The 24,245-nt window shown below is 42.0% G+C and overlaps 1 protein-coding gene across 1 annotated transcript; it reads left to right on the forward strand.

The window, feature by feature from the left end:
* Positions 1–8,309: 8,309 nt before the first annotated feature.
* LOC129339468 (vomeronasal type-2 receptor 26-like) lies at positions 8,310–17,535 on the forward strand. The gene is made up of 3 exons (XM_054994049.1): positions 8,310–8,600; positions 14,333–14,459; positions 16,634–17,535. The coding sequence occupies exons 1-3, from the start codon at positions 8,310–8,312 to the stop codon at positions 17,533–17,535; spliced, it is 1,320 nt and encodes a 439-aa protein (XP_054850024.1).
* Positions 17,536–24,245: the final 6,710 nt, after the last annotated feature.

Below are 24,245 nucleotides of genomic sequence, written 5' to 3' on the forward strand. Positions count from 1 at the left end.
ACTGCCATGAACTTTAGGCTGGTTCATTTGATTTGTTTTTTGGTTCATCACTGCAGACAGCTGGTGTCAATCAATCAGTTTCCTAGGCAACAGGGGATGGACTTCCTGCAGACCTTCTGCTGGCCCAGAAGTGACCTTCTGCTGGCCTGGAAGTGACTTTCTGCTGACCCAGAAGTGATTATTTTCTGACCTGGATGTGCCATTTTCACAAACCAAACAAACTGGTTTGTGAACCAGGGGCAGGTTTGTGAAAGTTCGTGGTTCGTGAAATTTGATGAACCACGAACCACATGGTTTGGGTTTTTTTCCAGTTCGTGCCCATCTCTAATAAGCAGGTTACAAATCTTTTAAATGAGTTTAATTTTAATAAATACAGTTCCCATGGCTCACCAAGGTCAAAGAAGTTATTGGTTTCCCATGTAATGCTTATGTATCAAAATAAAGTCGGTGTCCAATGGTAAACTCATAGTTCATCAATCTATATGATATTGGCTGTAGAAACGGGCATTCCTTTTCAAAGTAAGAAAAATGGACTGAAAAATATCTCTTCCCATTATATGTATTTGGTAAATAAAAATGAATATAATTTTATTTTTTATTTAGTATTTATTAGTTTCATTTCCACTACAAATCACCAACATGCCAAAAATATTAAATATGACTTCATTAAAAGTGTCCCACAATATTCTGGCTGGGAAAAGCTCTGTGAAGTGATGTAGCATTGAAAATGGAGAGTGACCGTTCATTGCATAGTGCAATGATTTCTTCAACACAATTCTTGTCAAAATCTAGGAATGGGGTGGGGACTAAAGGCCAAGCTACACATGACGAATGACACTTGAACAGCAAGTGTATTTCTCCCTGTTCACTTGCCCTCCACTCAATCCGCTTGCCGTTCAAGTGTCATTCGTCATGTGTAGCTTGGCCCATAGTTGCAGCTATATTGTACAAATTACTTAGTTAATGGAGCAAGATAGAAGAATCCAGTGGCTCAGTCCATTCCCTGTCTACTTTCTTATCTGGATTCTGGTTTTAATGTTAGGAAAGTAAAAATAAGAGTTTTTTTTCTTTTCTTTTTTGGCAAGCAAAGAAGCAACAGCCACTGAGAAACATTTGACAAATCTGGTTTGCTGTAGCTGGCTAGTATCTTTCTCAGGCTGCCAAATGCATGAAAAAGAGCAGAGGAAAATACTCTAGGAGAAAATGAGTACAGCATTGGTGAGGTTTCAGTTAGTACTATTATTAACATTTAGTTATCATCAACATGCAGGGCACAGAACCCATTGTTGAAATTAGGGGTTTTGCTCAATCTTTATTAGAGAAAGAAAAAGATTGATTGGGAAAGAGGACAGTAGAGCAACAGAAGGTCCAAGGGACCTTGAACTAGTACTCTAAAATATGTTAGGTAGAAATCCAGCCTTTGGGGCACCATCCCTCAGACCAAAGGAAGGAGCTGTGGACGTATTAGCCACAGACAAAGAAGCTTCCTTATACAAGTAGACATCAGCTAGTCAGAGAATATTCCTGAACTCCTATGAAACTTTCCAGGTAATGCTTGGATACTTGCTGCCTTTAGCAATTGGAAATCTTACCTTGCTTGGATCCAGATGTTTTGCACCAGGCATCCTCATAAACATTGTCTTACACTCTCATGCCCCGATTTGAAAGAAGCTGTGTCTGACATCTTGGGAATAACAGAACCATATGCTATATTTTTGCAGCGAGCATGAGATTTTGGATAGCTCTTTTTCCATGCACACCTCAGTCAACTGGCAGCTAATGAGTGTTTGTCCCTGTTTATAGTGTTCCTCTCAAGTGCATCACAAATATCTCTACAGAATGGTAGATTTGCAAATGAAAAAATGGGAATGGGTTTGGTGAGGAGAATGAGGAACACATGAGGTGTATGATGGAATGTCAGAGATGTCCAGAGATCTAACAATTTACCTCTTCCTGTTTGCTTCCATGTTGATAATAAAATGGTTTCATTCATATACTGTGGGTGGGATCCAGATTAATTGTTCCATCAATGGAATGGAACTTCCCTGCCATCCCCCTCCTACTGCAGGTCTCCAGTCTGCATGAAATGCTGCTCCTAGGGGACAGAGAACCCTGTGGAATGACATAAAGGCAATCTGCAGTGGGTAAGGGGAGTTGGTGGAAACGTCCAATTTAGTCTGGACTAAACTCAAAGGTTGCCATTTCTTCCTGCCCAAAATCTGTCTGATCCACTTACAGAGGGAAGCAGGGAACAACTTAGAACATTTTAATCTGTCCTTGAACCCTTACTTCTCCATATTAGCTGACCATGGCAATTTAGCTGAGGCCTCAAGACAATTATGTAACATTTGCGGGCAGAAATACATCCAAGTAAGCAAGTGCTAGAGGCCAAGATTGAAAAGTTCTCTATAGTTACCATATATTTCCCTTTGGTGCTCAAGTAAATTGGAACAAATGATACCCAAACACTGATTCCCCTGGACCCCTGCCTTGACATGTCTGGGTGAGCCCCAAAGACCCAGGTGTGAGCCATCCTATGGATGGCTGAGACCCGGCCAGCTGGCAAAATGGATCCCCCCCAGTTCAATCTCCTAAGCCTCAGCCGTACAGCAGTGAGGGAAGGACTTGCCCATGGGGTTCCCCAAGGCAGTCTGCCCATGCAGCATGACAGCCATCGCAAGCAGTACCATCTGCTCCTGGCAGACCCCTCTTCCCCATCAGTGGAGAAGCGCCTAGGGTGCTCACCGGCCAGCTCCCTATTCCCAAACTCTATCCAGCCCGTGACATCACTAACCAGCACCACCATGCCAATTAGCTCAACCCTGGCAAGGTGCAAAGTAGGCCAAAAATCTCCCCTAACCAACGCCAGTCAGGGTAACAGGAGGTAACAATTCCTGCCTGCCTCTGAAACCAGCAGCCAGCTAATCCTGCACTAATACAGGGTGAGAAGGGTGGGCCGAGTGCTTGCAAGAAACTGGGGACAGGGACAGGTGGAGCTGCCTAAACAGGCTGAAAGCTCTGCCCCCCGGCAAGACCTAGATGCCTGGGAACTGGCACTGCCTTTCCTCCTTCTGCAGAGGCAAAGTGCAGCCCCCGTCTGCATGGCTTGTCAGCATGGCTTGCAAGCAGGTGAACAGGCCATTTTATTTAAAAACTTCCCAAATTAACATGGCAATTCCATTTTTATGTTTCATCTTGAACCCAAGAGCATAGTGACCATGTTAGGACTCAATATTTCTAAAGTTTAGAGGGCTGTAAATGTAGCACTATTCTAAACTGACAACAATATTTATTTACCTTCTTAGCAATTACAAAAAAAGAAGTGATAAAATTATGTCACAATCGGGGAAGGGGCTTTATATTCTGAAAAGCAAAGATAACGTTTCATACACAGATGTTATCACTACCTTTAACAAATGGAGTTGTCAAACTGACAACTGTATGGAGTTGTCAAACTGATCCAAATGGGCAACTGATCCTCATGTGGAGGAAAAGAAACATATATTGTGGAATTTATCTCAAGAAGAACTGAATTTGCTCAAGGAAGACAATTAGGAAGTAGGAAGTTTTAAAGGATGATGATAATGATATAAAATGTCTTTCCTTGCCACAAGATTGAACAGCATGCAGTAAATAAACTTGAAATCCAGAGAACAAAATTTTGTATATGGATCAGGTCTCCTGCAAAAACACAAAATTATTCTGTATCAATAATTCTTTAATTTCTGAGGAGGAGCTTTTATATTTCCATTCAGAAATGTACCAGGAAAGCATTTTAATCACTGGCCCTCTGGTGCATTTGACATAAGTTTATTGGAAAGAGACATTACAAGATTTAGTTTGTTCAGTTTAATAGCTTTCTTTTAATAATTGTTTAATAATTATCTTATGTTCAAGCAGAATAGAAGAATATGATCCTGTTTAACATCCACCCCCAACCCCCCAGTTCCAGATAGAACATTTGTAGTAGTTTAACTTTATTCATCAAGAGGAACTTGAAATCTCTGATCAGGCAGTGTCTCAGCATGAGCCTCCAACATTACTGGTGATTGACTCATAGGACTTTGGGCTAGCTCAGAAGAATTAACATCAGGGCCGATTCCAGATGGCCAGAAATTGCAGTTTTTCTGCGGAAATAATCGCTTACCGGCCACACGTTCACTTTCGTCTCCATCCGCTTTGTCTCGCAGCATGCCATGCCATCCCGCTTCCGGATGTTCGCACGGCCAACTGAGGTACCCGGGATTGGTTGTTTCCTCCCCGTCACAGTTGACGTCGGGGGCCTTCATTGGTTCGCATTTAAGTTTTTTTTAAAAAAAAAATTTTACGTGTTTTGCGCAAATGCGCAAATGCGCAAATGTGCAGGTATGCGAATACGCAGCGTCAACTTTTGTGCATTTGTGCATTTGTGCGCATTTGCGCAGTTCGATGTGCGCAGCTCCGGAATAAAAGGTTTTTCCAATGGAAAAGAGCAAGAGTCCAGTAGCACCTATAAGACTAACAAAATTAGTAGTAGGGTATGAGCGTTTGTGAGCTACAGCTCACTTCTTCAGATACCTGAAGTATCTGTGAGATACCACTTCTTCAGATACCTGAAGTATCTGAAGAAGTGAGCTGTGGCTCATGAAAGCTCATACCATACCACTTATTTTGTTAGTCTTATAGGTGCTACTGGACTCTTGCTCTTTTCCACTGCTACAGACAGACTAACATGGCTACCCGTCTAGATTTTTCCAAGGTTCTCTGAAGGATTTTCCATAACATCATATCTTCGTATCGGCACAATGGAGAGCTGTTGGAGTGGAACACAGGAAATTGTTCCAAACTGTTGAAAGACCCATGGAACTAAGGATTAGATGGGTATTGGAACCACGGGTTAGACGGATATCTGCTTTAAGCATTACTTATTTTTTTAAGAGAGAGAAACAATCTATTTACTCCATTTTATTCTGTCTTTTCCATTGGTGATTTGTAGTCTGTGATGGATTCTTCTATGGATTGCCAATGTGACCAAGGATGGATAATCCCCTGATGCTGATTCCTGTTCTTAATGCTCTTGAACAAACTCAGTGTTAATTTACGGTTCTTTGTACCATTTATATTCTTCTTAGAAACAAAGCATACTAAGCAACAGTAAGCTGGGAGCCAGTTTGGTGTAGTGGTTAAGAGCAGCAGGACTTTAATCCGGAGTTTGATTCCCCACTCTTCTGCTTGAAGCCAGCTGGGTGACCTTAGACTAGTCACAGCTTTTCGGAGCTCTCTCAACTCCACCCACATCATAGGGTGATTGTCGTTGAGGATAATAATAACACACTTTGTAAACCGCTCTGATTGGGTATACAGTTGTCCTGTTGTTGTTGTTGATATTTTTGTGATATTTTTGCAGAACTAAACTATAGTGGCAGGAATATACATTTATTTACTATAGGTCAAGGGTCATTCTTGAGGGCAAGGGATCAACTCTTGCTTGATTTTGGAATTTGATGTTGGGCAGAGGAGCGGAGTTTCTGAAAAATGTAAAACTAGTTTGGGATTGGAAGATAGACCATGTATGTGTGCCATCTTGAATTCCTTGGAGGAAGTAATCCGCTTGTTATGCTTATTATTCAAAATGTTATATATGGCAATAAAACAACATGTATTTCACAGTAGTGGCTTCACTACTTGTAGAAGTATTGCCAAAATAGTATGGCCCTCTGTAGAGTTGTGAATGATCATATGGAAAGGAATAAAGTTTCGCTTCCCTACCCCAGTCTTGAAAGAGGGAGAAAATATGTAATTTGGTGTAAAAAATAAAAATAATAATAACATTGGTAGTAAGCTTTCTATTTATATGTAAGGGTTTTCATTTGACTTGAGTCTATGATATACATGCATATCTTTTAAAGATATAACTACATAGTTATTATATTAGGGGTTCTGCCTGCTTGTTCCACTTGCCAACCTGAAGTTCCCAGCACTTAATCTTATTCTGTAGTCAAAAGACTGATCTTTACAGTACAGCTTATAATATGAGCAATTCTGTCTATGAAATTGGTGTCAAACTAAGCATAGTAGGCTGATTTTACTCCACTTAAACAGAGCCTAAACTTATCATGGTATTATTCAGCTGTTTCTGATTCTTCCACAATGCAGCAAGTTAGAGTCCTGGTGAATTATGGGGGCAGGGCGGGGGGAGGTAGCCAAGTGGTTTCATGGTATTTAGTGCCACAACAACACCAGCACTTGGAGAACTAATTTTCTTCTCTGTAATTACTGATTAGTCTCTGGGTAACTGTCCAGCAATGTAAAGCCCAATGGATATGTGAAAATGACAAGCAAAATAAAGAACAAAATCAAAAAGTGGTTATAAGAGTCCTTCATAATGATTAGGGCTGGAATGATGTGCCAGTCAGTGAAGGCCCAAATACCTGCATAGACACCTTAAGGCACTGCTCAGATCTAAGCAGGACAGAGTAGGGCAACTCAGTCTTTGGTGAGGACAGCTCCTTTAGATACATTATAGAATGCTATATGGGGCGAAGACTTGTGGCACTCAAGAAGTGGGAGTGGTGGATTTTATTAAGCCTCCTTAGCATTCCACCTGCAACTTGAAATCAAGACACATGGAATAGCAGCACAAAAGATCATGCACTGAAAAAAAGGAATTAGGCTATATGTCGGAGTAACCATTGGTTCATCTGTGGTTCTGAGCAGGTTGCAATGCTGCCAGGAAGATAAATGTTGTGGAAGAAAATGGGTATATGGGTCTTGGAAGGAAGCTTTCTTCCTAGAATGGTGGTGCTCTTAGTGTTGCTGCTTGGGCTGCTACCTCGTGTTGTGACCAAATCATGTTTCATTCAGCAGAGCACAAAGGTTTGTTCCATTAAATGCCACGTAAGAGACCTTCGCCCTATTTCCCATGAGTTCTATCAGCTGGGAGACTTTGTCCTTGGAATGATTGCATCTTATGTCTTGCTCTTGGATAATTCCACTAATTTTAGTGAACAGCCCTCTCAGAAGCTGACCAACAAAACCATGTGAGGAATTCTCCATTTTCTTCCCTATATTAAATGTATTTTGGTAGGGCACACAAACCAAAATATCAGACAGTGGAAAGCTGGGGGAATATGGCATCTTGAATATGAAATATGACACCCAGGGAATACGTAGGATTTGCAATCATTTAGTTTGCTGTAGTTTTCTGCATGAGACTGATGTCAGTTGCTCAACAGAAGAAACTCGTTCCTTCAATGTGTCATTTTAAACTAACTTAAATAAGTCATTTATTATTGTCAGCCATTACATGTGTCCTGCTTTCCATATTTGAATCTTGTTCATTTCTTTATCTCTGCCATGGCAGTACAACTTCCTGGACTACCTTACTTTCACTCTTCTTTTTCCTTCCTATCTCTTTCTTGTCACATGAGCCCATAGTTTTCCATTAGACTTGCTTTATTTTATCTTTATTCTTTTACAAACATCATATTGTGTTCTTCAGTTTAGTTCTCATCTCCTCCCATTTACTTTGCCCCATTCTAAGTCTGTGCCTTTGCCTATTCCTGCTGTGCTGCTGCTGTGCTTTGGCACCACACTTGTATTGTGTTTGCAAAAACGTGTCTAAATCATCAGAGCAGCTCCTCTACTACCATCGTCATGGCTTTCTGATTTGAATTTCTGGAAATGAACAAGTTCACTGGTGCTTTACAGTGCAATCCTATGTAGAGATATTGCAGTAGCTATGTATAGAATTCCGCTGTTAGAGTGCAGATAGTGGACTGAGAATGTCCCTTGTTTAATTCTAAAGTCAGCCATGAATTCATTGTCATTAATACACTAGTCCCTCAGCCCTTACCTGTAATTTGTGGAGTAATACTCTCCCATCCTTACATTAGTGTTGTAAGAATAATATGTCTGAAATATGACATTGTAAAGGTATTCTAAGTCTTTCTGTGAAGTAGTACTTATATAGACCTTTTCTTAAGTATTTATAGCATTTCGCTTTCATCTTTAAAAACAGTTACAACAACCATTATCTTCAAATGTTTCTGAGAATGCTAAAAGACATTGACAGTCATGAGAATATGAATTACAAATACAATTTCAAACTCTGCAGAGATTTCTCAAAAAGTAGAATATCACTTTTCAAAGGCACAATCAGTCTTTGGGGAATTAGCAAAGATACAGGGTAAAATAAGGCACAACCAGTCTTTATTTGGGGAATTAACAAAGATACAGGGTGAAAGAAGCTATAACTATTTATGGTGTTATGTTCCTTTTGTCATTTTACAATACATTCTGTAGGGGGTTTGTTTGTTTGTTTTAGTGGCATGGTGCCAAAAAGCTACCAGCACATACTGGCCTTGATATTTGCTGTGAAGGAGATCAATGAAAACCCCAGAATCTTACCTAATGTCACTTTGGGATTCCACATCTCTGACAAAAACTACAGTTCACAGAAGACTTTTCGTGGCACCGTGGGTCTACTTTCCACAAAGCACAAGTTTGTTCCAAACTACAAGTGTGATGCCCAGAACAATCTGATCGCTGTTATTGGGGGTCTTGTTTCTAGAACCACCCTCAACATGGCCACCATCTTAAATTCATACAAGATTCCACAGGTATATTTAGTGGAGAAAAATTTGGCTGCATGAAAACAGGGACATAACATTAAAGCGTGGTTTTATGATTATGAGGGAAATGTGGGATTGACAAATGGTACTGAAAGAACATGTTTAGGAGGGTTTGCCATCCAGACTGGGAAATTCTTGTGGTGGAGCCTGAGGGAGGGCAGATTTTGAGGAGGGCAGCAAGCTCAGCTAGAATAAATGTTATAGTGTCCACCTCTGTAGCTGCCATTTATCCAGGGGAACTGATCTGTCCAGTCTGGAGAGAACAAGTTCTTGCAAAAGGATAAAGTCTACAGACAATGCCCTTTTGCAGACAAACACACAAATCCAAACAAGGAAGGAAGATCTGGCATTTCCTATTGAGCTCTCCATTTCAGAGGGAGAAAGCATGTCAGTGCACAGTCATAGTGCTATGGAGAGGGGAAATTCTTATTACAAAATTCACTTTTTAGAAATTTAGCGATTGATTCCTCTTACTCTCTTTGAAAAGAGAAATTTCCCTTTTTCCCTTTTCTTTGATTTCATTTGTAGTTATCAATAAACGCTTTTGTAACTTCACTCCTTGTAGTTATTTTATGTTTCACCTCACCAAGTCATGCTCTAGTATGAGAACAGAAATGCAAGGCTTGCCTCTTAGCATCTTCAGTGTGAAATACTGGATTTTTTCAGAACCACCCTTCCTACCTTTCCTCACTCCAACTTTCTCTTTGCTCAAAATGGAATTGATTAGAAACTGATTCCAAATTCCTAAAAAGAAAAAAAGAATCAGATTGTTGGATTTCAGGGGGGAAAATGGCAAAGAGGAATTACAGGAACTTCTCTTAACAGTATCAACAACTGGCGGTTCATAAGAGAAATTCCTGCCAGCAGCAGCCAGAAAGCTTCATGCTGTGTATTTTTTCCCCTCAGAGAAATGTCTTCAGAAGACACAAAGTGAATCTATTTAGTAAAAAGAAAGCATCTGAAAAAATACATTGCATGTTAGGAAGTACATTAATGTCACAAATCATACATTCTATTAAAAACCAATAACTTCAGTATATTTTTTCCAGTTCGCATATGGCTCCTTTGTCTCAGGGATGAGTGACAAAATATTACTCTCTTGCTTGTACCAAATGGTCCCAAATGAAAGCCACCAATACAGTGGGATTGTCCAATTACTTCTGCATTTCAGATGGACATGGGTTGGGCTCTTTGCCGTGGAAGATGAAAGTGGAGAACGTTTTTTGCAAGCAATGGTGCCAATGCTTTCCCAGAACAGCATCTGTTTCACCTTTATAGAAAGAATTCTAAAAGATACTTATGTTGATGAAATAATATTCTTATTTTTAAAAAAGTTGAAGACATTTCCAGCTCTCATGAAGAACAAAGCCAATGTATTTGTTGTCAATGGGGCATTTCCATGTATGCGAACTTTGAGTTGGCTTCTTCATATGACAGTCCTAGATTCCCCTGTAGGTAAGGTATGGATTGTGACATCACACTGGGATTTTAGATCAACTAGTTTTGAAAGAGACCACAGTATACAGCCATTCCATGGTGCTCTATCCATCACAGTTCACTCAAGGAAACCACTGGGATTCAGAAAGTTTCTTCAGCATGTAAATCCTTCTTGGGCAAAAGATGATGGTTTTATCCAGGATTTCTGGGAGCAGGCCTTTGGATGTTCATTGAAAAATTCAAGTATGAGTGTCAGTGAGAAAATCAAAGTCAGCTGTACTGGGGAGGAGAAGCTGGAGAACCTTCCTGGACCTTTATTTGAAATGAGCATGACTGGGTACAGTTACAGTATCTACAACGCTGTCTATGCTGTTGCCCATGCTCTCCATGTTATGTATGAATCCAGAGTCAAACACAGAACATGGGTGGCTAGAGGTAAGCTGAAGCCTTGGAATCCACAGCCCTGGCAGGTAATTTCAACCCAAAGACATAATTTTTAATGAGTAAACTGGCCAAACACCGCTTGCCCACATCTGCACATAGTTATATGCTGGAGGACTGCATTATTATTTCTAAAGTTTCAAAAATGTATAACTGTTCTTTGCTTCTCCAAGGAAATTCATTTGTTGAAGTCATAAATTTGAATCTATGAACTGGTGTATTTTTGGTAGCTGGACTGCGTTTCACTTCTTATTTATCCAAAGAGCTGATCCACAATTTGTTTCTGTTTGGAACCACTGTAATTTTGTTTGCTTATTGTAGTTACATTCCATTTTTACAGAACCATACTCTTAAGTGGCTTAAAAATTGCAATGTCAATTAAAAAAGAGAGCCTTAAGAAAAAGAAAAGAGGAAGTAGTGGCCCATACATAAATTCTCTAAAATTCTCTCTTCTAGAGGTGGGCACGGACCGAAATACAAACCCAAATCCATCACAAACCAGGCCAGTTTGTGGTTGGTGAACTGGCAGTTCATCAGAGCCCATTGCTAATGAACTGCCATGAACTTTAGATTGGTTTGTTTGGTTCATTTTTTTGGTTTGTCACTACAGACAGCCTGGCACTAATCAATCAGTTTCCTAGGCAACGGGGCACGGAGGGGGGGATGAGCCTTCTGCCCCAGAAGTGACATTTTCATGAAACAAACAAACCGGTTCGCAAACTGGGGCAAGTTCATGAAAGTTCGTGGTTCGTGGTTCATGAAACGCGATGAACCATGAATCTCACAGTTTGGTATTTTCCGAGTTTGTGCCCACCTCAACTCTTTTCCCATTTTCTTTTGCATGTCTAGCATTTTCTTAATTCTTTCACCTGCTGGTTTGCAAGGTAGGAGAAAGATGAACAGGCTAGATTTGATTGGATTTAGGCAGATGTAAAATAAAGCAAGCCTATGTAAGATAAGGTGTTTGTCTATCTTACTGAGTTGGATCCAACCACCTTGATGAATCAATCTCACCAAATTCTCCTCCATACTACAGCCCTCATCCCATATGGCCTTTGTCCATGCTAGTTTCATTATTCCTAGTGTAAAGTGTTTGGTAGCCCAAAGGGGCCCCTTCGTTACTTTTTCACCAACAGAAAAACTAGTTGGTTCTAACCCATGGTGAGAATTGCATCAGCTTCTTTGTTTTATTATCTCTGAATTCAGCTGCATCTCTTTCTGAGGACTGTCTCATTCAACAACAGCGTTGGAGAGAGTGTACATTTTGATGAAAACAGAGAAGTGTTTGCAGGGTTTGACATTACAAACTGGAGAACTTTCTCAAATAAATCTTTTATTAGAGTACAAGTTGGAAGCCTGGATCCTCAGGCTCCTGCAGGCATGGCGTTAACTATTCGGGATGAAACAATTGTGTGGCATAGAACATTCAACCAGGTGAGATTCAGATGCAGAAGGTATTTGGCAAATACCAAAATGTATAAGCAAGCCAATGGTCCACCTCGCATTGAGTATTAATTTGCTTTATATTGATGTGTTTAATATTTGTTCCTTGATATTGAATTTAAATGCTAGTTATAAGTTTCAATCTGAAACAGAACTTTAGAGATAAGATTTTTCATGACTTTTTTTGTGGTGGTACTCCTCAGTAATGAGTACTGGCACCTATTTTGAGAGCTCTCCTAAGTCCTAATGGGATAATTTGTGGAAATTGGTGTAACCATAAATATGAGTATGGACACTTTTAAAAAGCACTGAGGTTTCTGTTCCTGATGGCCTTGACCCACATGGAAAAGTGGCATATAAATATTTTAAACAAATTAATGTTCAAATTCTTTAATATTTTCTTGTATATGTAAATTACCTACCATGTGGTGATTCAATATTAATTTTATTGGACTGCAAACATTAACTTGGTGGAAATGTGAAAGTTATATTTGGGGAGAGTAAAACACTCTGGGGATGATGGCTACCTGCACCTCAGACTCAGCAACGTTGGCCCCCAGAAGCCCTCAACTCATCACAAAATGTCCATGGGAGTGTTAGCACACCTGCCAACCCTGTAGCAGAGTTCCAATGTTACACCAAGCCACCCACAGCAGACAGTCCATGACCCAGCCAGCCCTGCCTACCAAGATCACTTCTTGCTAGGCCTCCACGTGGCTGGTTCATGAGGCCTTCACACAGGCAGGTGGAAGGAGCCAAACCATTGACAGATCCTCATACTGGGGACAAAGGATGCCCAAGCACTGATTGTGTTAGTGCTTGCCCCAGCCATGCCTCCTTGCCAACCAAGAGGTGACTCGGCATAGTTATTGAGACTTCCGGCATCTACCCCCCTTCATGGAAGGCCCTGACTGATGGAAGACAGGGTGGTCCACACCCAGAATGGAACTTCTTTCAGAAGGTGCTCTAGCCTGGGATCAGGTATAGGGGGTGAGGGGGAGATGAGGGGGATAAAAGGAGTAATCTGAACACAGCCCAGAGAAGAGTGCTGGAGATACTGCCTCAGCAGGAAGACAGAGGAAGGCAGCATGAGCTCAGGTGATGCAACCCCTCTCATCTCTCCCATTTCTGAGGGCTGTGGGGTGCCCTCAGGAGAGGTAAGTCAGGACAGTGGATGACCAGGAGATGGACCCTGGCCATCCCAAGGACTTACACAAATAAACACAAGAACTTCCAAGATGTCTAGTTCCATCTACATCACAAAGCCATTCTCTAGCTCTCACACTTATATAATCAGCTACAAATTCTTGCCATCTGAAAACAACCACATACATGTGCAAATACACAAAGAAGTTTTATCTGTAAGTGGTTACATTCATCTTCCTCAGTCCATTTGTAAACTTCCTTGAGCACCAGACATAGTGGAAAGGGGATAGTTGAAGAAAGAAAGAAAGAAAGAAAGAAAGAAAGAAAGAAAGAAAGAAAGAAAGAAAGAAAGAAAGAAAGAAAGAAAGAAAGAAAGAAAGAAAGAAAGAAAGAAAGAAAGAAAGAAATCATTGACTACCAAGCATTCCCATGGCAGCACCAGTAAGAATAAGTGCTGGGGCCAAGTAAGTGCTCCTTTATCTGGGACAATCAGAACCACCACTTTCAGTGTAAGTGTTTCACAGGTATAAGTCATATTTTATCAGTCTTCTATACCAACCTGTGTCCAGGAGCATGTTCAGGTTGTCCCTCCCATTAGCTTTTTCTACGAATGGAAAGTGATGTCAAGTTGCAACCTATTTATGGTGATCCCACAAGGTTTTTAAAGCAACAGATATTCAGAGGTTGTTGGCGATTGCCTTTCTCTGTTTAGCAATCCTGGACTTCCTTAGTGGTTTCCCATCCAAATACTAACCAGGGCCAATGCTGCTTAGCTTCTCAGATCTAACATGATTGGACTAGACTAGGCCATCCAGGTCAGGGCTCTTTTTCCACTATGCTACTGCAAATGCAGTTTAACAGAGCCTAAAACAAGCTTTTCAATTATCTCCATAGCCTATATACTCCAGTCACTCTTTCTGATGGAGGAAATCCTAAAGTCTCAAGAAACTTTGAGGCTCCCCTTTTACAGTTTAGTAGTTTGAAAAAGCAGTGAATAGGCTAGTTTGCCCAGAATCCCCCTCTCCTGCATATGGAGCCCAATCATAAACAGAGTTGGTAAAGAACCAAGTCTAATGCTCTAGATTGTAAACCTGGTGGCTATCTTAAAACTCTTAAACAGCTAGAACTGAAGTTCAAATGCAAAATTAGATGTGATGATCTCAAAGATGTCTTTACTTATTCAATAAGATGTGAAAACAGAACTATCAAAAATCAGTCCTAAAGTTCTAATCTAAACTGATATTTCTGGACAGCTGCTGCCCATTTCGGTGTGCAATGAAAACTGTCATCCTGGTTACAGCAGGTTAAAGAAAGAAGGGGAGCCATTCTGCTGCTATGACTGTATTCCATGTCCACAAGGGAAGATTACTCACCAGAGAGGTAGGACAGTCTTCAACGTTTACAATGTACTTCACCCCCCATCTTTGATTGACAGAAACAACGGCTTGGAAGGCCCATCAATATTGATGTTATTGCCAAGCAAACCCCATCCAAATCTCAGAACATAATCTCATGACATCTCATCAAGTATTCACTTATTAAAGCTACAACATTGATCCAGGAACATCAGGCAGAAGGGCTTTCCAGTGCAATCCTAAGGGTTCTTTCTGGAGAGTAAGCCCCACTAAGTACACTTAAGTAGGATTCTATGCAGATTGCTTAGAATTGTACAGATAGTTGCATAAGGCCAGAGCTTATTTTCTGGTTGTACTTACTGGTGCTGAGTACCAGCACCATTTGAGGGCTCTTCCTAGTCCAGAGACGGAAATTGGTGGAAATCTGTTCAACCATATATATATGTACCAATATCTTAACAAACAACAACAACCCTGCATAAGGCTATTAATGTCCCTCAGATTAAAACCTAGTATTCACAGTAATGTGTTTCAGGCTTCAAGTGTTTACATTTATAGTTTACTGTTGATGGAAATGCCCACTGTAGCTTTTCTTATACAGCAAGATGTACATGTTAAGCTGGGGGTATGTATGAATTTTTCTTCTGAATCTCTATGGATATTTGAGCTCCAGCTAACAAATGTAGAAATCATGTATTAGGGATTCACTATTGTTTAATTTTTTTGCTTCTATACAGAGCACCATACATTTACATGTGGATCTGTGGTGTCACTGAAAGCCAGCACATGTGCAGTGGTAGAGTGTCAGACTAGGACCTGGGAGATCCATGTTTGAATCCCCACAGGGTTGTTGTGAGGATAAAATGGACAAAAGATGAACAATGTAAGCCACTGTGGGTCCTCACTAGACATGGGCATGAACCAGAAAAAACAAACAAACCATGGGGTTTGTGGGGTTTCCATGAACCACGAACTACGAACTGACATGGAACTGGCCCAGATACGACCAGTTCGTGGTTCATGGTTCATGGGGTTTAAATACCCCTTTACGGCAGGTGTGGTGGCGTGGGCCTGCAGGGCAGTGGAGGAGGCCTCCACCACCCCAGCATCAGATGGAAGGTAAGTGGTGGGCTGGGGCTGGGGCTTGGGAGGGGGTTGAGGGGCTGGGGCTAGGGCTGGGGGCTGGGGGTTGGAGCTGGGGGCTGGGAGGCTGGGGCTGGGGGTTGGGCTGTTTAAAGGGCCCTGCTGCTTGCAAGCGACAGGAAAAGTTTAAATGGCCATTTCCCCTGGGGAAATGGCCATTTAAACTGGCCCTTTAATATGAACCATAAATCAGTAGTCCAGTTCGTGGAAGTTCATGGAAATGAGCTTCCATGAACCCTGGTTCATGAACCCTGAACCAGGCTGGTTCGTGGGTTTTTTGGGTCTGTATTCGGGTTCATGTCCACCTCTAGTCCTCACTCGGGATAAAGGCATGTATAAATGTAGTTCGTTCAATGAATGAATGAATGAATGAATGAATGAATGAATGAATGAATGAATGAATCAATCAATCAATCAATCAATCAATCAATCAATCAATCAATCAATCAATCAGCCATCTCTAATGGGACTGCACAAACACCAACACATCTAAGTTCATTAGAGAGTCTCTCTACACAAGACATCTTGCATGGGGAAGATCAAGTGAAAGATCTTACACTTGTTCTCCCATTGTGGATACAAGCAGTGCTAGGGAGTCAGAATACACTTGAATATAAGACTACCCAGAAAGTAAGTCACTTGACAGTCCCTGTGTAAGATGTCTTGTGTAGAGAGACTCTTAGTCAAAATCAAAAGGCTTGGTGGGGGGCAGGGGATCTTCCTCACCACTTGCTTTTCTTGTAGATGACTTAAACTAAAGACTGTTAATTCTACGGAAATTCCCTACCATTTTTAATGCAAAGGGAGGAATGTGGCTGAAAACCTATTGATCAAGACTAGTTAGTGATCTCTCAGACAAGATGAGAATTCAAATAGGGACTTTGTGGTTTACAATCCTCATGTTTACACACTAAAATATACCAACTCTTTTTTTGCCTGCCTTCCTGTTTGTGTCCATTAATCTGTCCGCCCATCCCTCTCTGTCTGTCTGTCTGTCTGTCTGTCTCTTTCTACCTAGCTACCTAGCTACCTATCCATCTCTCTATTTCTTTGCAGATATGGATGCCTGCATCATCTGTCCAGAAGGCTGTTATGCAAATTCAGAACAAGATCAATGCATTCCGAAGGTTATAAGCTATCTTTCATATGAAGAACCTTTGGGGATCAGCTTAGCTTTGTCAAGTAGTTGTTTTGCTTTGATCACGGCTTTGGTGCTTGCAACTTTCATTAAGCACCAGGACACCCCTATTGTCAAAGCCAACAACCGGAGCCTCACCTATACACTCCTTACTTCTCTGCTTCTCTGCTTCTTCTGCTCCTTACTCTTCATTGGTCAGCCTGGAAAGGTGACCTGCCTTCTCAGACAGACAACTTTTGGCATCATCTTCTCAGTAGCCCTTTCTACTCTTTTGGCCAAAACCATCACTGTGGTGCTAGCATTTATGGCCACCCATCCAGGATCCAAAATGAAGAAGTGGTTGGGGAAAAGACTGGCAATTTCTACTGTCCTTTCCTGCACTTTCCCTCAAGCTGCCATTTGTATGGTTTGGCTAAGTACTTCACCTCCATTCCCAGATGTGGATATGAAATCATTGAATGGGAGAATCATAATGGAATGCAATGAAGGATCAGTCTTTATGTTCTGTTGTGTTCTGACTTATATGGGTTTTCTAGCCATTGTCAGCTTGATTGTGGCTTTCCAAGCCAGGAAGTTGCCAGATAGTTTCAACGAAGCCAAGTTTATCACTTTCAGCATGCTGGTGTTTTGTAGTGTTTGGCTGTCATTTATTCCAACCTACCTGAGCACCAAGGGCAAATACATGGTTGCTGTCGAGATCTTTTCCATCTTATCCTCCTGGGCTGGGCTTCTGGGTTGCATCTTTTTCCCTAAATGCTACATAATTTTGATGAGGCCCAAACTGAACAAGAAGAGGGGGCTAATGAGGAAAACTCAATAGATTCTACTTTTCCTAACACCTGCTTCCTCACAGGAAGTACTATATAACCAATCTACCTCTCATAACTCTTTCTCATATTGTTACAGACTCTACTGCAGGCAGAACTAAAAAAAATTGACTACCAAAGAAAGTAATATCCTTGGAAATAGTGTTGCCAGGTCCCTCAATCCTCCTGGGGGGAGGGTTGGGACCTGGTGTTTACCTTCTGCTGGCTCTCAGTTTCTCTCTGTGCATGTGCATTGCACACACACACTCCAGAGTCAGCGTGATAACATCACTCACAGAAGTGATGTCAACATGCCAGGTACATGGCGACGTCACTTCCATGAGTGATGTCGTTGTGCTGGATGCAAGAATGCTCCTGCACTCAAATTGGTCCCAAACGAAGCACAGAAATGCTCCCACAGCCAGTCTGATGATGTCATTTACGGAAGTGACGTTGCCACACCAGATGGGAATACACGTGTGGCAGACACTCCTGAGGTGCCTGTCAGTGGCAGGCAAGCTCTGGGAGCTAGTACCCTCCCGCCAATCACCCAACAATTGGCAGACAAGGGGGCAAATCATCGGGAGTTTACCTGCCACTGGCGGGCACCTGGAAACCCTACTTGGAAAAGAGGAAGGGCCTATATATATAGGTTGGAAAACTCAGGCTAACATGCATGTGTTGGAATAGAGGCAGTTCAGCATGCCTGGAAAATTTGGGGAGGGTTTTTCCCCCCCTTTAACAGACTGTGTCTATATGTGATGCCTCTCTTTGTCTATGCTGGAAGCTTCTCTCTGATTTCTTCTTCTATGCCTTTTCTCTCTCTCTCTCTCTTTGGTGTTGCAAGAAGTAAGATACTTCTGCAAAGCTGTTTTATGCAAATATGATCTCATACTCCCACTCATGCTCAGCTGGATTATCTAGCCACTTGTAATGGAATAATGTTATTTAGACTAGGTTTCTGTTTTTCTTCTGCTACTACAAGAATGCAAGTGAATGTGAATCATCTTCAATAAAAGTAAGTTTTATCTTTTACAATATCCTGGCTTGCAGAGTGTTTCATCACATGTGATTCCACGCTTTCCGGATTGTGCAGCTTTGCTGCATTGACTAACAAATAACCCTAATAGTACAAAGGCTCATGTATCTATGTGAACCTCCCTTTGAGTACTTTGAAATGGCATGGCTTAAATACAAGCTTAGAAGAACCTCAGTGAGAACTAGGACTTAATGTGGCTTGCTATCAAGTCATGTCAGCACTTGCTGCTTTCCTACAAATCTCTGGTAATAAGGGCAGCGGGGGCGGGGTGGGGGGAGGATGGAGAATAGAATCCCATAGTGACTTGGATTTGTCCCACTGTCTCCATTTGATGATCCTTGCTTTGCTTATAGCTTTAGAGAGCCTTTCCAGTGACAGCAGACTCCATAAGAAAAGACATGACACCAGTTCTCTGTGTTGCTCTGAAATGGGCAATTCAAGAGCCACTTAAGTTGCAAGAAGGCTCTTTTGATTGGAGGAAGGCTTCAAACTTGAGCTAAAAGGAAAGGTGGGCTATAAATATTTTAACAAATGAAGGAACAAACAAACTTTGCTCAGTGGAGCAGTAGGCTAGGGGTATGATCCTCCCCAGTACCTTTAATGAAGATCTGACTAGGAGATCAGAGATCTGTTAAAAGAAAGCTAAGTAGACTCCTAAAACTTCTTAAGTGTACACCTATATCTGAATCAGGCCTAATCAGAGGAATCTGGAAGAAGACAATTTTATTCATAATTTAATCTGTTTGAGCATTTTTAAGTAACAAAAGATGAGTTGGTGTGAGAGCTTCTGGCCATTGTACCCCATGCTGCCACTGTGAGGTCTCCAAATTTTCTCCTCAACTATAGAGACCTTTGTTCTTATTAAGAGTTTTTAAATAATGAGGAGTTGGTTTTCTTAGACTCTTGATGTGGAGGAGCCAGGGCATTCATTCCCGGTCTCCTCTACACACTTTAATCAAATGCATGATTGATACATTGACATCAGGTTCATGTGATTATGTGGAGAGTAATCAGTTGTATGTATGCCAGACTTTGCGCCCCTTCAAATGAACATGCGTAAAGCGTAGTGGTGCGTCCTCACCTCCAGCACATTCTGTCACTCCTCAGTATCACGTGAAAGTGACTCATTGGCTGTATCACATGCACTTTCTAATAAATGAATGTTAGAGAAGCGGAATGGCGAAGAGAACAGATTATTCAAGTAGCCGTGTATGTGTACATTTACATTGCTTGCCTAGTTTATTCAGGCCCCAGAGTTCAACTTTCCTATGCACAGTATGTGAGTGCTTCTAGTACAATGTATTCACTAGCCTGAGCACAGCAGTGACCTATGGTGACCTAAACACAAGTTAAGTTAGAAGGTCTTGATGAAACTTTCTGATCTGAATTGACTCAGCAGCACAAAACTCTAATGAATGGCATTTGCTGTAACCTATGGTTACCTGAAGAAAGCTTAGTGGCTAATGCGCCGGCAATCCTCTCAAGTGCTATCTCAGGCACTCCCCCCTAATTAAGACTAATTGAACCTGTAACAAGGGAAATCAGAGCAGGCAGCAGGTGTGTCTGCCAACTAACTTGGAAATGAACTTTGACAAGCAACTAATTATTAAGCAGGATGGGGCTGCAGTCAGAGACAAACTTTTCTGTCTCGGGAAGCAGCTGTTGCTTCTCACAAACTCTATGTTTATCATATCAACATGGTAATGTCACAGCTGGTGACAGCGGGCAGATCACAGAAGCATCTTGCTTAGCTGAATAATGCAGGGAGGAAAAAAAATCACACTTTCTCCCTGGCTTAGAGTGGCTTCTGTTGCTGCCATTTCCACTCTGAGCAGCTAAAAAAAGTAGAAGTTTTCAAACATGACACTTCAAGACCCTTGCACATAACTTATTTGGTCACTGGGAATAAAAAAAGGAAGAAAGTATCTGGATATAGACGAACATTGTGTTCAATATAGATTCTGAATTAACCTTAGAAGTGTCACTTGTAAAAAAAAAATCTAGTAACACAACTGAGAATTATTATGATGCTAGTTTACAAAGTCATTTGTTGAGACTTCACAATAAATTCAAACCTATCAACAGTGCAATCCAGTGCAAAGTTGTACCAGTATAATAGACTCAGGGCCAAACTAGACATACCATAGTGTACCACATGGACGTAGCATAGGGTTGCCAGGTCCCCCATGGCAAATGGTGAGGGACAGGGTGGGGGGCTTTCTAGGTCAGATGGGCAATGTCATTACATCACCAGCAACACAATCACATCATTCCCTGTGCTCCTGTAAGTGATGTCAGTGAGTCACTGGTATGCTTTGGTATTTGGGCAAAACTCTGATTTAATCATAGAGTTTTGCCCAAATACCAGAGCATCCCGGTTTCCTCCTGTGAAATGCTGATGTCACTTCTAGGAACAAACATTAATGTGTCAGAATGCTGCTGACATCTCTCTCCCCTGTTTTCTGCCACCACCACCTCACCTGCCCATATTAGGCTTATCATCCCATGTTAAGGGATATATTTTATGATTGTTGTACCCCACCCTGAGCCTGCTTGTGGGGACGGCGGGTTAAATATCAAATAAACTAAACTAAACTGGTATGTATTGTTGATGGTTTCAGCCATTAATCTTTCAGCCCACCCACCCCCCAAAACAATACTGGTTTCCCTAGTGAAATTTATTTACTTAATACAGCTCTGTTCACCAACACCAGAACCTGCTGTGCTTGTGATAATTAATGGTAGTTTGAATACTGAATGAGCAGTTCAACTTCCTGCTAAAAGAGTTGCAGAATACCTGAGGAAGTCATAGCAAGACCGGTGGTCTATTGTTGGCAAGCTGTGAGCAAAATTAGATACGTAACAAAGGTCATACCCCTCCTTTCTTCCCAATAATAATAACTGCACTTATGTACTGCTCTTCTAGACAGATTAGTGCCTTACCCCGAGCGGTGAACAAGTTAGTGTTATTATTATTCCCACAATGCAGCTGGGGAGCTGGGGCTGAGAGGAGTGGCTTACCCAAGGCCACCTACTGAGCTCATGGCAGCAGTGGGATTTGAACCAGTAGCGTGCTAATTCGCAACTGAACCACTTAACCACTGTGCTACAGCAGCTCTGTGCTGTAAAATTAGATACGTAACAAAGGTCATATCCCACCTTTCTTCCCAATAGGGACCCAAAGCAGATTGCATCATTCTCCTGTCCTCCATTTCATCCTCAGAATAACTCTGTGAGGTAAGTAAAGCCCAATGTCTCCTCAATCTCAGTAAGACATTATAACCACACTGGCTGTGATAGCTCAGGAAGGTTTTTAAACCTTTGTTTTGTAAAGGAGGTATATTCCAACCACTACATCTGTGCTGCTTTTCTTCCAAATGGGGGACCCCAAATGGCTTACATAATGCTCCTGCAATTTATCTTCACAGCAACCCTGTGAAGTAGGTCAGGCTGAGAGAGTGTCGCTGGCACAAAGTCGCGGGCACAAAGTCTCCATGACAGAGCAGAGAGCTGAATCTTCTAGATCCTAATATGATGTGCTAACCACTACAGCACAGTGGCTATGACAGGTCAGGATAGGATAGTTGTTAAATCCCCTCCAATTCTTTTATCACACAAGGAATATTTTCCATACTCCCTGTGTGAACAGCCTGACCTTTCTTGACTTCTCATGAGTGAACCTTTGCTCACTTTGCAAATGCCAGAGAGATGTTGCAGAACTAATTAATCTCAGGGAGGAGACATTTTTTTAATCTACATTCTATATACTATTTTGTTGGGATCTTTCAGTTGCATGCAAAGTACATTAATGTACAGTAATGCATTCTTTGTGTGTACTGCCTTTTTATGAGGATCTTCTTAGGATCATCTTTTGTGGTATAAGAGAACATGTATACCACTCATTGTATGGTGTAAGAGAATGTGTTGGGGGTCCATTTGAAGGAGGGCATACAAAATGTTATCTATGGATCACAGGGGCCCCACCTTTTTGAGCCTCTGAGCTTCTTTGGGATTTTGAGAGGTGCTGATGAGTTGCACCCCAAAATTGCTGCCACAGGAGGTGGAATCAAACACAAAATGCTAGCCACACATTGCAAAATATAGAAGAAAAATCCAAGGTGGGGGGAGGAAAGGAGAAAGAGAAGGAGGAATACTAAAGAAAAATCCTGAACGGAGACTGGAACCACAACCCTGGATTCTTACTCCTCTTGATCCTCTGGTGGCAGTTGCTGTTTTTGCATTCATGAAAATCTCTTTCCCCGGCACCTCCCAAATAAGACATAAGACAACTGAGCATGGGTTCAACTAGTTTTGTGTATTTATTTAAAGTAATGTAAAAGGCAGATTTACATCACTGCTCATTTAAATAAGCTGACCATTTTGAAGGTGGACTGTGCTAGGCAAACTCTTGGCACTGCAGGTCCATCCTGGCTCCAACATTGGCAGGTGGTTATCACAAACTTTGTTTGTCACAGCCTGCACAGTCATTCTGTGCCAAGGGGTGACCTGCATAATTAAATTTCCCTAATGGGCTGCCAGGTATGTATCAGGTTTGAGAGATGCCACTTAGCACCTGGGGTGCTCCTTCACAGCATCACCCAGCTGCCCAGCACATGATGCCATGTTCTGAACACACACTCCATTGCAGTGATGCCTCAGGGTATTTGCTGATTAACCTTACCTATCCTGAGACCAGGCAGTGAACAGAAGCGGAGCAGGTAGCAATGCCCTCCCCGTGCCTTAACCCAGTTGGTATTTTTTCTTTTTCAGGATTGGTTTCCACCGGGTCTCTCACCCGCATTCACTAAAAAATGGGCATTGCCACCTGCTTTGCTCCTAATACCCACCCCTGCCTTAACCCAGCTGGTATTAGGAGTGAAGAAGGTGCCAATGCCCACCCCCACATGATCACAACTGCCATTAGGAGAGAAGAAGGTGGCAATGCCCACCCCCAACTTAACCCAGCTGTTAAAAGCAGAGGAGGGGTAATGCCCACCCTCACCTTAACCCAGGCATTATTAGAAGCAGATCAGGTGGCAATGCCCATCCCTGCCTTAACCCAGCTGGTATTAAGAGTGGAGCAGGTGACAATGCCCACCACAACCCAGCTGGGATCAGAAGTGGAGTAGGTGGTAATGCCTGCCCCTGCCTTAATACAACTGGTATTAGAAGCGAAGAAGTTGGCAATGCCACCCCCCCCTTATCACAACTAACATTAGGAGAGAAGCAGATGGCAGTGCCCACTCCCACCATAACCCAGTTGTTAAAAGCGGAGGAGGAGCAATGCCCACCCTCACCTTAACCCAGGTATTATTAGGAGCAGAGCAGGTGGCAATACACACTCCCTCCTTATCATAACTGGCAATAGGAGCTGAGCAGGTTACACCCACACCTGCCTTAACAGAGTGGGTATTAAGAGTGAAGGATGTGGTAATGCCCACCCGCCTTCTCCCAGCTGGGATCAGGAGCGGAGCAGGTGGCTATGCCCTGTCTCTGCCTTAATCCAGCTGGTATTACGAGCAAAGCAGATGGCATTGCCCACCCCCTTCACCCAGCTGTGATCAGGAGTGGAGCAGTTGGCAATGTCCACCTCATGCCTTCTCCTTGGTGGGATCAGGCAAAGATCAGAAGGCAATCCCCTTCTTCCCTTCACCCAGCCGGGACAAGAAATGAAGCAGGTGGCAA

The sequence above is a fragment of the Eublepharis macularius genome, chromosome 12, assembly GCF_028583425.1.
Source record: "Eublepharis macularius isolate TG4126 chromosome 12, MPM_Emac_v1.0, whole genome shotgun sequence".
NCBI lineage: Eukaryota > Metazoa > Chordata > Lepidosauria > Squamata > Eublepharidae > Eublepharis > Eublepharis macularius.

Bases quoted from the DNA above. Each gene is read 5' to 3' on its own strand.
- LOC129339468 (XM_054994049.1), top strand. From the start codon at position 8,310: ATGGTGCCAAAAAGCTACCAGCACATACTGGCCTTGATATTTGCTGTG. The intron at 8,601-14,332 runs GTATATTTAGTG...ATTTCTGGACAG, and splicing joins ATTCATACAAGATTCCACAG to CTGCTGCCCATTTCGGTGTG. The intron at 14,460-16,633 runs GTAGGACAGTCT...ATTTCTTTGCAG, and splicing joins GAAGATTACTCACCAGAGAG to ATATGGATGCCTGCATCATC.